The following is a 13,414-nucleotide window of genomic DNA, read 5'->3' on the forward strand; positions in this document are numbered from 1 at the left end:
GGCCACGCCCCTCGCCGCGCCCACCCGCCGCGCCCACTGGCCGGCGCCGCCCGTCAATCACCCGCGCGACGCCCCCGCCGCGCCGCCGCTTTGCTTGTTGGGTTGGCGGCGCCGCCCGCCCGCCATCCCTCCTTCCCTGGGAGCCGGTGAGCGGTGAGAGAGAGGGACGGTGAGAGGGGAGAGAGGGTGAGGAAGATGAGGGAGGATGAGGAAGATGAGAGAGGATGAGGAAGATGAGAGAGGGGAGCGGGCCGCGAAGGGTTGAGAGGGGCCGTGAGGGGAGCGCTGAGGGGCCTCCCGGAGGAGCCTCCCGGAGGAGCCGGGGGGATCTGGGCACTCCCGCTGGCGGAGTCGGGCTGCGGGAACATCCCCGCTTTCAGGCTCTGTGGGGATGTCCGGGTGTCCTTCAGGGACCGGGAACATCCCGGTTGCGGGCTGGGCTGTCCCTCAGGCACCGGGAACATCCCGGCTGCGGGCTGGGCTGTCCCGGTGTCCCTCAGGGACCGGGAACATCCCGGCTGCGGGCTGGGCTGTCCCGGTGTCCCTCAGGCACCGGGAACATCCCGGCTGCGGGCTGGGCTGTCCCTCACGGCCCCTCTGTTCCTTCCATGCAGGCCGCCATCCGTCCCTGTGGATGCGGGCACAGCTCCGGGAGCCGCGCTCAGGGGACAGCTCTGGGCTCCCCTGGATACCGAGAGGCCTCGCTGGGCTCAGGGATCGCCTCTCCCGGCTGGCTCTGAGCCCCCCGCGCTGGTTTGGGCATCGCGGCTTTGCCAGCCGTGCCTGGCACGCCTCGGGGCGGGATGCTGTCCCGGCAGCGGTGAGGACATCGGTGAGGACATCGGCCTGAACCCTCGGGACACCGGGTAGGTGACAGCGCTGAGCCGTCCGGAGCCTGCTGAGTGATGTGCGCCCAGTGCCGGCTGCTCTCCAGGGATTTCCAGGGGCTGCAGCAGCAGTGGGTGATGCTGGTTCCTCCAGGGAAGTGGTGGGATTCAGCAGGTGGAGATTCCAGCTTGTGGAAGGGTGGATTCACTTCCTTGGAAGTGCTCACAAACCGTGTGCATGTGGCACTTGGGGACACGGGTTAGTGGTGGCCTTGGCAGTGCTGGGGGAACGGTTGGACTCTTAGAGATTTTCTCCAGCCTATGATTCCATGCTGCAGGCTGCCTGCTGTGCACGGGAATCAAAGCCCTCCTCTCCTGGTGTGGGCAGAGATAAAGGCTGCACCCTGTCCCTCCTGCAGGCTTGGATAGCAAGTGAGACCTAGCTGCTGGGAAGTTGGACCTGGAAATGAAAACGAAAGTGAAACTCTTCTGGAAGTGGCAGGGTAAATGGCAGCATGGGAGCATCAAAAATCCAGGCAAAAAAAATCCAGGAAAAATCCAGGCAAAGCACACTGGGCAGCAGGCTGGGATGCACTTGGATGTTCCCAGAAAAGGATCCCTGTGCTTCAGGATGCTCCCACATCTGCCCCTGTAGGCAGTAGGAAGATGGAGTGAGTGTAAAGGACCAGTGGTTATTTCAGTCCCATAACTGCAGGCTCATCCCAAAGTTCTGGAGAAGCATCTCACTGTTATCCCAGCTCCAAATGCTGGGGCATTGCAGCTCTACCACTCTATCAAATCAGTTGTGTCCAAGAACTTGCCTTTGGAAAATCTGAAAGGAGCTGGGGTTGAGCTCTGTGCCAGCTAATTGGGTGTTGATAATGAGCCTGTGATAATTGTCATGGGTTTGTGGTGATGAACTTGCTGGCTGTGCAGGAAAAGTCTGGAGCAGGGAAGGGAGGTGTGTAGTGAAAAATATGAAAAGTCAATGTAATTCCAGGCAAGGAATCACGGGTTGGATTGGAAGGGACCTTAAATCTCATTCCTGCCACCCCTGCCATGGCAGGGACACCTCCCACCATCCCAGGTGGCTCCAAGCCCCATCCAGCCTGGCCTTGGGCACTGCCAGGGATCCAGGGACAGCCACAGCTGCTCTGGGCACCCTGTGCCAGGGCCTGCCCACCCTCCCAGCCAGGAATTCCTTCCCAAAATCCCATCCATCCCTGCCCTCTGGCAATGGGAAGCCATTCCCTTTGGGGAGTGGTTGAACTCAGTGATCTTAGAGGGCTTTTCCAACCTTAAGGATTCTGTCATTTTTCTGGATCACCTCAAGGAAACCTGTTTGCATGGACAAAAATGCAGGAAGATCTGTCAGTGTTCCTCTGTGCCTTGCATTTTGGAGCAGCAGCAGGAGGGATATTTGTGCTGGGGCATCCAAGTGAGGTGGAGAGAGAACTTCAGCCTGTCCATCCTGCTAAGGGATTGAGCCAGCCCCACATGGCTTTGGGGTCTGGTTTGTGTCAGGAAATTTGGGAGGGCAGCTCCCTGGCTAAGTGCTGCTAGAAGGGCATGGGAGGCAGGTGAGAATCCTGCCAAAAATCTGTGCCAGCAGGGTGTGGGGTGAATGTCCTGCTGCAAAGAGAGCCCTGATTTGGGTCAGTCAGCACAGGAGAGCTTGAAGTGACTCCATTTAGGAGAATCCTAAATGTTCCTGGTTTAGGAACATCCACCTAGGGAGGTAAAACTTGCCAGCTGAGTCCTCTGCAGGCTGGGAGAGGATGGAATGGGATAAAATGAACAAGGAGCAACAGGGTAGTGCATTTTTGGGGAGACCCTGGCACAGGGTGCCCAGAGCAGCTGTGGCTGCCCCTGGATCCCTGGAAGTGTCCCAGGCCAGGCAGGACAGGGCTTGGAGTACCCTGGGATGGTGGAAGGTGTCCCTGCCATGGCAAGGTTGGAACTTTGGTTTTTTAAGGTCCCTTCCAACCCAAACCATTCTGGGATTCTGTGATGATGTTTGCACAGGACAAAGTGTAGATTTTACATCACTGGCATTAAACTCCAGGCTGGTGGTGTTTTGCTGAGCCCAAGGAAGCCCCTGCACAGTGGAGGTGGTTCCAGCTGGCTGGGCAGTCCATGATTCTGTAGCACAGCAGTTCTTCCTTGTCCTGTGGCTCTTAGATCCCACCCCACAACACCCTCCTGTGGGATCATGGTTTGTTCTGACTCAGAGATGTGGTAATTGAGAGGTGTTTTAAAAGCTTTCATTTTATTTTTAGTTGTATGTGAAGGGTGAGATAATACAGATGTTATAATTTATGTTATTATGATTAGAAGCAAACTATTTCTTAATTATATAAGTGTATTTTAGCTTGTTAGTTTTTGTTACACTATGTTGTAAATGTGTTAAAGTTAATTATTTAAAATTACCCCTCGTGGGTCTTACTACAATGCATCTTTTATAGTTTCATTTTTCTAAAGTATTTAGTCTTATTTGTAAGGTTGTCTTTTGAAACTTGTTTATTTTTAATAATATTTGCTTTATTTTATGGTATTTCTTTTTTAATAATGTTTGCTTTATGTTATGGTATTTTTAAGTTAGTATTTCATATTTTAAGGTTTGTTTATAAATGTATATTATATCTTCATTCTATCAAACTTCAAAATTTTAAAATAAATTTATTTCTTACACCTTCCCTTGAGGAAGCTGAGCTTCCTCAGTGATAAATCTTGGCTGAGATCTGTGTGAGGAGAAGTGTCCTGGAAAGCAGCTGGGCTCAGAGGTGATCCCAGCCCATGGACCCCACTGCAGGATTCCCAGCCCAAACTGATGTGGCACAAGCAATTTCTGCCCCCACAAGAGTTTGGGCTGGCTGTCTCTGGTGGATTTGGTTTCACTTCAGGTCACCTGCAGTGACCTCAGCCACCTTGCCTGGCTGTGCCTTGGAATGGTGGCAGTGGAAACACGAGCCAGGCCTGGCATTCCCTCAGTGCAGTGCCAGGCTGCCCCTTGTCCGTGGGCTCAGGGTGTCCCAGCAGTGACACCGAGCTGCTTCACACATCCCTGCTATGTTCACACATCCCTGGCAATCCTGCCAGTGTCAGGGGTGCAGGGCTCTGGCTGTTTCCAGCCCTAGGGGGTTCATTTTCCATTGATGGGGAAGAGGTGACAGAGGAAATGGCCTAAAAGCTGAATATTCAGGTCTGGGTTGGTGGGGAGCAGAGGGAAGCTGCTGGGCAGGATGGAGTGAGGAGGAGCTGAGAGGACTTGGGCAGGGAAGGGGTGAGCACACATTTTTCACTGGACCCCAGAATGGTTTGTGTTGGAAGGGACCTTAAATCCCATCTCATTCAAACCCCCTGCCATGGGCAGGGACACTTTTCACTACCCCAGGCTGCTCCAAGCCCTGTCCAGCCTGGCATTGGGCACTGCCAGGGATCCAGGGGCAGCCACAGCTTCTCTGGGAATTCTGTCTCAGCCCCTCCCCACCCTCCCGGCAGGAATTCTTTCCCAATCTCCCATCCATCCCTGCCTTTTGGCAGTGGGAGCCATTCCCTGTGTCCTGTCCCTCCATCCCTTGTCCCAGGTCACTCTCCTGGAGCCCCCTTAGGCACTGGAAGGGGCTCTGAGCTCTCCTTAGGGCCTGGAGTTGTGTTTTAAACTGCTGACCCTCTCCTCCAGAGATAATCCTGTGACATCTCTGAGCCCTTGGAGGCTGCTCCTCTTCCTTCCTTGTCAGTGAGCTGTCCCGTTTGACCTGGGCTGGTTCCCACGTGCCAGGATTGTGTTTATTTTTCCATCCTGCTGTAGCCAAGTTTGTCATTTAATAAACATCACCCTCCTGTCCCCTCCGTAAGCCAGGGGAACAGATGGGAGGGCACAGGACCAGAAATGCCTGACACTGCCCAAAGCTGGAAAGGAGACAACTGGAGATTTTGAGATGAAAAGAAAAAAATTAATGTGTTTCCAGCTCTGTTGGGCTTTCAGGCCTGATCCAAACCCCTCAGCTCCTGGGAAGGAGCCTGTGAAGGCTGAGTGTGCCTGTCAGTAGCTCCTCACTCCTGGAGCATGGCAGAGGATCTTTCCCTGCTTGTTTTTGGAGTGTTTGAGCTTGGGTTGATCCCAGGGCAGCCGTGGTGAGCTGACAGCCTCTGCCAGGGTGTTGGAGGAGTGACAGCCCTTGGACACAGGGGTGTTTGTTGAGGGAAGCAGCTGCAGCTGGTGATGTAAATTCTGCATGGATCCAGTCCCAGCTTTGTCCCTTTGTTGAGCAGGGAGCAGCCACGCTCCAGCAGCAGAGAGCAGTCCCTGAGGAGCAGGCTGGGAAGGAATGGAGTGGAAAGAAGGTGGCTTCTCATCCTTTAACCTCCTCACATCATCTGCCCTGGCCTGGAGTGAGCAGAATCCCAAAATCCCACATTGGTTGTGGTTGGGAGGGACCTTAAAAATCATCTTGTTCCATCCCAGGGCCAGGAAAAAACACACACTTAATAAATATATTCTCTGAGGAAGTCAAGGTGGCTACCAAGAAGTGGCAAAATCAGTAGCCAGAAGCAGAAAAGATTTTACAGAATTCTTGTCTGACTTAATGCTATGCACATTTTAGGTCAAGGGTAATCTGATTTTTTAATTAATCCTTTAAAGGTTAAATTGTATAGAACGTCTGATCACAGAGTAAAGAAAAAACCTAGCAGTATATACAAAAATAGCATCCATTTAAGTTACATAAATCCTTATAAATATAAGAGAGAAATCAGTTATTCTATAAAAAAAAATAATTTGGAACATGTGTTCCTGAAGCACCAGCAGAACATCCTCATGCTAAGGACTTCAGCTAGAAAATCTTTATAAATATACCTGCAAAATTCTTCCTCACTCTGACCAGAAACAAGTGCCAGAAGATGCACATTTCTGTTTTGCACTGAAACAGGAGCTCTCCTATTTGAATCTCAAATGGCCATTGGGTTTTTGGCAACCACAACACGTCCCATCCCTTTGCAAACACCTTTCAGGGCCACATCAATTCTGCTGGCATCCTCGAGGCTTTGTAGCAGGAATTGAGACAGTTTGGGCGGGGGTTTGTGGATGGTGCTGTCACTGCTTTGATGCCTGTGCATGGAATTTTTGTTTGACTCAAAAGAAATAAAGAGGAGGGAGGAAAACCAGCCCTAAGCTGAAAGCACTGAGGGTCTGTGCCACTCAGAGGGAAGAGAGTGGCCTCTGCTGTGCTCTTTGCAGTTGTCTGAGTCACCTGTGGATTGAGTGACTAATTCATGATATCCTCAAGATGTTTGTGTCATTTTAATAACATTTCCACAGTTGGAAATTGCAGTCATGTAACAGAGACTAAAACAGAGAAACACTCATATATGTGTTTGTGTGTGCTTATGTATTATATTTTTTATTATTATTTTTTCTCCCAGCTGTGACTCTCCTGTGCCTGTAGCTGGGAACAGCCATGTCAGCCCAAAAGGACAGATGGGTTTCTTCCTTGGTTTCCCTTCTCTTCTGTGCCTCCTCCATCCCACAATGTGGAAGTGCCAGCCTGCAGCAGGAGCCGAGCCCCCAGCAGTATTTCAGTGGCTTGGAAGCTGCAAAAACATCCTTGGCTTTTTTCACCCCCAGTGGTATGTGTTTAATGTGGGTTTCCATCAGCCTGGGGGCTCAGCAAGGCATGGTGAGAGTGAAACAATCACAGAATCATGGAATGGTGTGAGTTGGAAGGATCTTAAATCCCATCCAGTCCCACCCCCTGCCATGGGACACCTTCCCCTATCCCAGGCTGCTCCAAGCCCTGTCCAGCCTGGCTTTGGACATTTCCAGGGATCCAGGGGCAGCCACAGCTGCTCTGGGAATTCTCTCTCAGCCAGGAATTCCCGATCTCCCATCCATCCCTGCCCTCTGGCAGTGCAAGCCATTCCCTGTGTCCTGTCCCTCCATCCCTTGTAAAGGTCTCTCTTCCTCTTCCTTGTTGGCTCCTTCAGGCTGCAATGAATTCACCCCAGAGCCTTCTGTTTTCCAGCTCTCAGCCTTTCCTCTAGCAGAACTGCTCCATCCCTCTGACCAACTGGTGGCCCCCCCTCACTGAAGGGGCAGTTCTTGAGATTTTTAAACCCAAAGGTGTTTTGAAGAACTGGTCAAGCACTGTGTCAGCACAGTTCCAAGTGCTCCTGACCTCTTGGGATGGGTTCTTTCCTGGCTGTGTCCTCAGGCACAGTCCTTCAAACATCTTCATTCATTTTCTGGATTATTTTCTGGAGGTACTCTGGAGGAGAAAGCCAGTTTCCTAAGGAATTTTCCCCTCTTCCATACTACCTGCTAGAAAAAGGGGAATCCCTTTCATGAGGGAGAACTAGATGCTGTCATGGATTAGGAGAAGACCCTTGACCTTCCTTTTGTTCTCCATGATCCCCTGGGTGTGATTTCCCACAGACATTGGCATGGGCTGAGGAACATCTCCCACATCTCAGTGTGTGGCAGGAGGATGCTCTTCACCCTGAGGACTTGCAGAGGATTTTTTTTTTTGTGTGTGTGTGTGTTTCAGTTTCTCCTGGTGCCCAGCCCTTCTTGGAGCAGATTGAGAGCTCAGCTGAGGCCCTCCAGGACTATGGTGTTTCTGTGGTGAAGGTAAATGGGGCTCAGGGAAGCTGCTGGGTGGGATGGATAAGTAGGAGATGAGCAGGAAAGGGATGGGCACAGATTTTTCCTAGGATCATGGACTCACAGAACAGCTTTGGCTTTCAGGGAGCTTAAAGCTCATCTCTTTCCACCTCACCTTCCATGGACAGGAACACCTTCCACTATCCTGGGTATCCCTGTCCAGCCTAGCCTGGAACATTTCCAAGAATGGAAAATCCCCAGTTTCTCTGGGCAGCCTGTTCCAGTGTCCATGTTCCATGATGGATGAGGTTGGTTAACTTCTTTTCAGATCAGTGCAATAAATATTTCATACAAAGGAGTTTTTAGCTGAAATTTTATGCATTCACGTGAGGGAATTAGAAATTCAGGCAAGTGTAATTAGAAGAAGTGCTTATATATTTATATTTGGATTTATTTAGTTCCCTCCAGCTACAGACCAAGTTCAGTAAGGAAGCACTGATCTGTCACTTTGAATATGCTGGGCAGATCATGGGGTCCTTTGATCTGACCCAAATCAGCAGGCTGAGCTGGAAAACTGAAGTACAAACTCCACTCTCCATCTCTGGTCTCCATTTTGGTGGATTTTCCTTCCCAGAAGTTTTGGAAAGTCTGGATTTACACTCTTGAATGGAAGAAAGCTGCAGGGGGGGTGTGTGGTCATTGTGGGGCTGAATCTGTAATCACATGTGTTTGCTGTCTAGGTGAATTGTCCCAAAGAGGATGTCTCAAGATATTGTGGAAAAGAAAATGCATTAAGGAAAGCCTTCCTGTTCAGGTGAGGAGCATTTCTGGGCACTGCACTGGGATTGCTCCAGTGCAAATGTTTGAAGGAAACACTGGCAGCAGTCAGAGGTGTCTGTGGAGGAATGAGGAGCCACGAGGACAGCAGTGACCTGCATAGCTTAGCCAAAGGTACCCCCAAAATTCCAGCACAGGCAGAGGAGATGCTTTGTCCTCCGTGTGAATTCTCCCATCCTGCCCCAAGTTCCTCGGAGCAGCAGAGGGATGAGCTGTGGAATGCAACCACAGGAGAAACCCTCCATCAGTGTTCTGCTGTTCCTCTGGCCTCCCACCCCCAGAGCTATACTCAGGCCACAAGATGTGGGGTCTAGTCCAAGAAAGAAACACTTTTTTGTGCTCTTCTTGTTGGTGGGGTTAACTCTTCTGCCCTGGGTGGGAAGGTTCAGCTCCTGGTCTCTCCAAGGCTTGTCACATGGAAGCTTTTCCATGTATCAGCTCAGTTCTCATTGACTATTGTACTGACAATCGTGGAATAATTAAGGTTGGAAAAGACCTTTAAGGCCATCAAGTCCAACCATTCCAAAGACCTTTAAGGTCATCAAATCCAACCATTCCACGGACCTTTAAGATCATTGAGTCCAGCCATTCCAAAGACCTTTAAGGCCATCAAGTCCAACCATTCCAAAGACCTTTAAGATCATTGAGTCCAGCCCTTCCAAAGACCTTTAAGGCCATCAAGTCCAACCATTCCAAAGACCTTTAAGATCATTGAGTCCAGCCCTTCCCCCAGCACTGCCAAGGCCACCATGTCCCCAAGGGCAGTAGGAACCTGCTCAGCCGGGCTTGAACAATTCCCAGCTCGGATCAAAGACATCTCAAGTGTGTTCTGCCATTTCTCCATCGTCCTCCCTATCCTTCTGTGCCCGCCTTGGCTCCCTTTTCCCATGGCTCTGTGCAGTGAATCTCCCTCAGTTCCTTTGGTGACTCTCTCTTCCCTCCACAGAGGGAACCGGCAGATCCGAGAGTTCCCCACCGACGCCCTGTTCGACGTGAATTCCATCGTTGCCAACGTTTTGTTGTAAGTCCAGACCACATCCCACACTCTGAAATCCTTTTCCTTTCTATTCCCACCAAATTCCAACCCCAGCTTGATGCCTTGTGTCCCATCTGGGTTGGGGCATCAAGGTATTCCAGAGGCTGCTCTGAGTCAAGCTTCTCTCTTCATGATGTTTTGACCCTGATAAACTTTTTCCCTTGAGACAACTCCCCAGCACACACCTGGGCACCTCCAGTTGGCTGTGAATCCTTAATCTGCCAGCAAGAAGCTGGAATTTTACCCTGTTTTCCCCATCATGGTTGTGTGGCTGCAAATTTACTCTTCAACCAGTTGCTAATGAGGTTTTCTCTGCCTCCTCAGTGCCCTGCTCTTTAATGAAGTTAAATATATTGAGACACTGGCAGACCTTGAGAACCTTGAAAATGTGTTAAAAGGAAAATCCAACATGGTCTTTGCCTATGTACCAGCTACTGGGACAGCAGGTATGGACACTCAGCTTTCCATCTTTCCTCTCTTCCCCGAGCCTTTTTTTGGTAGAATATCCAGGAGCTGGGTTTCTGACCCAAAATCCTGCAAGTGAAAACCTGAAAGGGCCCCCCAGCCATCAGATCTCTACTTCCATATGTCTTGCTTTGTTTCCAAAGGAATCAGTTGCACCAGAAAAGTTTTTCTGGGAGCACAGACCTTGAGAAATGGACTTGGAGAGGGAAAGCAAGCCAGTGGTTGCTGTCTTAAAAATGATAAATCCTGGGCAGATCGCTGGCTCTGCAGTGGATTGGATTCTCACACAGCACCTGTTTGCTGGGGATCAGGAATGGGATCCAGCCCCAGTTGCTCACTTCCCTTCACAGTGTGTTTTCAGACAGGCTCTGTGACATTGTACCAAGAGTTTCTGAAAACCTGGGAATTGAGATTTACACCTGGCAATTGATATTTACACCTGGCAAGGATGGAACAGGAGATGTGGAGAGAACAGAGCTGAGATCACCTTGCCTTTCCCTTTGCAGAGCACAGAGCTGTGATGGAGGCAGCTTTTGTCTATGGGACCATCCACCAGTTTGTCCTGACAACTGAGGCAGCCCTGCTGAAAGCCACCAGGTACATCCAGGTACCCCCACCATGGAGAGCTGCTTCCATGCACTGTTTCCTCACTCCTGGTGTCTCAGATTCCCAAAGCACCTCTGGGATGGCATAAGGATGCTGTGCCAAGTGTGGACAGTCAGATGTGTTTTCCAAAAGCTGCTGGTCGTGTTCATGGCCTTGGAATAGCCTTGCTGTTGGTATTGGGTGGGATTTCACAGGAGAAGAGCCCTCTGCCTCCTTTCCATGGCTGGTGGATCAAACCTCAGCCATGGGTTTCCAGGAGAGTTGATGTTAAAATCCTACAGCACTCCCCCCTTGTGCTGTGATATCCAAGAGCAAGAACTGCAGCACTGCTCATGGATTTGGGAATTCCCACCCCATGGCCTCACTGGCCACCCCCTTCCCAGGCAGGAGGAGCTGCTTTAGAGTGGTAGATCCCTCCATGTGACTGCTGATGTGACCTCCTGCAGTCAGGAATGTGAGGGAGGAACTGGGAACATCACATGGGGTGTTGTTTCCTCAGCCCACAGCTGGCCAAGAGGCCAATGGCACCTGGCACCTTGTACCAGCCTGTGGCTACAGACCCAGGGTGGAGATTGTCCCCTGTGCTGGCACTGCTGAGGCCACACCTCAGCTCCTGGGGTGGGTTCTGGGCTCCTCATGACAAGAAACAATGAGGGGCTGGAGTGTGTCCAGAGAAGGAAACAGAGCTGGGGAAGAGGCTGGAGCCCCAGGAGAGGCTGAGGGAGCTGGGAAGGGGCTGAGCCTGGAGCAAAGGAGGCTCAGGGGGGACCTTGTGGCTCTGCACAGCTCCTGTTGTTTCCTCAGCCCACAGCTGGCCAAGAGGCCAATGGCACCTGGCACCTTGTACCAGACCCAGGGTGGAGATTGTGCCCTGTGCTGGCACTGCTGAGGCCACACCTCAGCTCCTGGGGTGGGTTCTGGGCTCCTCATGACAAGAAACAATGAGGGGCTGGAGTGTGTCCAGAGAAGGAAACAGAGCTGGGGAAGAGGCTGGAGCCCCAGGAGAGGCTGAGGGAGCTGGGAAGGGGCTGAGCCTGGAGCAAAGGAGGCTCAGGGGGGACCTTGTGGCTCTGCACAGCTCCTGCCAGGAGGGGACAGCCGGGGGGTCGGGCTGTGCTCCAGGGAACAGGGACAGGGCAAGGGGAAATGGCCTCAAGTTGTGCCAGGAGAGGTTTAGATTGGATATTGGGGAAAATTCCTTCATGGAAAGGGTTGTTGTGTCAGAACAGGCTGCCCAGGACAGTGGTGGAGGCTCCATCCCTGGAGGGATTCAAAATGCATGTGGATGTGGCACTTGGGGACACAGCTCAGTGATGGCCTTGGCAGTGCTGGAGGGACAGTTGCACTCGGTGGTCTCGGAGGGCTTTTCCAACATCAACAACTCCATCATGAGTTAGCTGGGATTTTGTCACAGGCACCTTCCCGAGGTGCCATTCCGTCCTTGCAGGGTTTCGGGGAGTTGTGCTGTGGCTCCCACTAGATGGCACGGTTGTCATTGCACAGGAAGCGCCTGAATTCTCCTTAAAGCAGCACCGCCCCCTCCCGAGCTGCTGGAATGGTGGGAGCTTCTCCAGCAGGAACAGCTTCCAGCCAGCCGGGGCAGCAGGATTTGAGGTCTTAATAGTGCACTTTGCTCTTCCATGGAGAGCTCTTAAATCCTGGTCCAAAGAAGGTGATCGCTGTTTTAGGGGTAGGGAATGGGTGCATCAGAAAAGGAAAGTGACTTCCCAAAGTTACCCACAGGCCAACAGCAGTGAAGGTGTCACAGCTAACCAGGGACACCTTCCACTGTCCCAGGCTGCTCCAAGCTCCATCCAACCTGGCCTGGGACACTTCCAGGGATCCAGGGGCAGCCACAGCTTCTCTGGGCACCCTGTGCCAGGGCCTCCCCACCCTCACACTTCCCAATATCCCTTCTTTCCCTGCCCTTTGTCAGTTCAAAGCCATTCCCTGTGTCCTGTCCCTCCATGCCTTGTCCCCAGTCCCTCTGCAGCTCTCCTGGAGCCCCTTCAGGCCCTGCCAGGGGCTCTGAGCTCTCCCTGGAGCCTTCTCCTCTCCAGGTGAACATTCCCAGCCTGTTCCACAGCCCTGCCAAACCCTGATCTTGAGGACAATCTGTGAGACACATCAGCAAACCTTCTCCTTCTGTCAGGGCACTTTGAACCCCTGCTCAGGGTGGGTTTTGTTTCCTGTCTCACAGCCATGATGACCCCGATGTCTCCTCTGCCTGGCTCTCATTCTGCCACTGCCAGCAGGTCACAGAGCCAGCCCAGCCCTGCAGGAGGACAGCCCTGGCACAGCCCCTGACCCTGCTCAACATCCACAGGCACCTCAAGCTCATGGGGGCTCCCTTGGTGGTAAGGACTGGGAAGGAGGAGGGCAGGGAGGGCTGTGAGGATGAGGGAGGCGAGAGAAGAGAGAAAGGCTGAGTGTGGGAATCTGCCCCTTGCAGGGTGGGTCCAGGCAAGGAGCAGGAATCATCTAGTGCAGCTGCCTCATCAATTCATAAATAAATTATTGAGGGCATTTTCCAAATGACTCTTGAGCACTGCCCAACTCAATATGTAGCTTGTTCCAGTGCTCTTGATAAAGAAACCTTCCTGATGTTCTGTCTAAACCTCCCCTGATGCAGCTTTGAACCATTTCCACATCTTCTATCCCTGAATACTCTGGAGACATCAGTGTTTCCCTCTCCACATCCCCTCAGGAAGCTGTGGAGAGGAATGGGGTCATCCCTCAGCCTCCTTTTCTCCAAACTAGACAACCCCAAAGTCCTCAGCTGCTCCTGTAGGCTCTCTGCAGGAGTTTCAGCACTCTCTGGAATCTGATCTCAGTCCCTCACACCTTGGTGATCACAAGGAACACGAGGCTCCCTGTGGCATTCACATCCTCTGAAAAAATTCCTTCGCCCAGGATTTTTCTCCTGGGAAGCTGAGAGGCCTCAGAGAAAAGGAAAACAATTCTTATCTCCTTTGCTTCTCCTGTGTGGAATGGGTTTGGAGATTGCTTACCAACAACTGCATTCTGGATTCTGGTTTGAGT

General features: G+C 51.8%; 1 protein-coding gene across 5 annotated transcripts in view; it reads left to right on the forward strand.

The window, feature by feature from the left end:
* Positions 1–72: 72 nt before the first annotated feature.
* The window catches only part of TXNDC16 (thioredoxin domain containing 16), a 38,722-nt gene continuing 25,380 nt past the window's right edge, over positions 73–13,414 (forward strand). For 2 of the 5 annotated variants that reach the window (XM_039705928.1, XM_039705932.1), the window contains exons 1-9: positions 84–153; positions 615–866; positions 6,252–6,455; positions 7,373–7,455; positions 8,169–8,242; positions 9,212–9,286; positions 9,626–9,747; positions 10,273–10,363; positions 12,573–12,729. In XM_039705928.1, coding sequence (XP_039561862.1) covers positions 6,287–6,455; positions 7,373–7,455; positions 8,169–8,242; positions 9,212–9,286; positions 9,626–9,747; positions 10,273–10,363; positions 12,573–12,729 — 771 coding nt within the window. In that variant the 5' untranslated portion in view covers positions 84–153; positions 615–866; positions 6,252–6,286. Of the gene's footprint in view, positions 187–614; positions 867–6,251; positions 6,456–7,372; positions 7,456–8,168; positions 8,243–9,211; positions 9,287–9,625; positions 9,748–10,272; positions 10,364–12,572; positions 12,730–13,414 lie in introns of all 5 variants that reach the window. The other 3 variants (XM_039705931.1, XM_039705930.1, XM_039705929.1) reach the window with 3 other exon arrangements.

The sequence above is a fragment of the Passer montanus genome, unplaced genomic scaffold (assembly GCF_014805655.1).
Source record: "Passer montanus isolate IOZ18808 unplaced genomic scaffold, ASM1480565v1 scaffold189, whole genome shotgun sequence".
Classification (NCBI taxonomy): domain Eukaryota; kingdom Metazoa; phylum Chordata; class Aves; order Passeriformes; family Passeridae; genus Passer; species Passer montanus.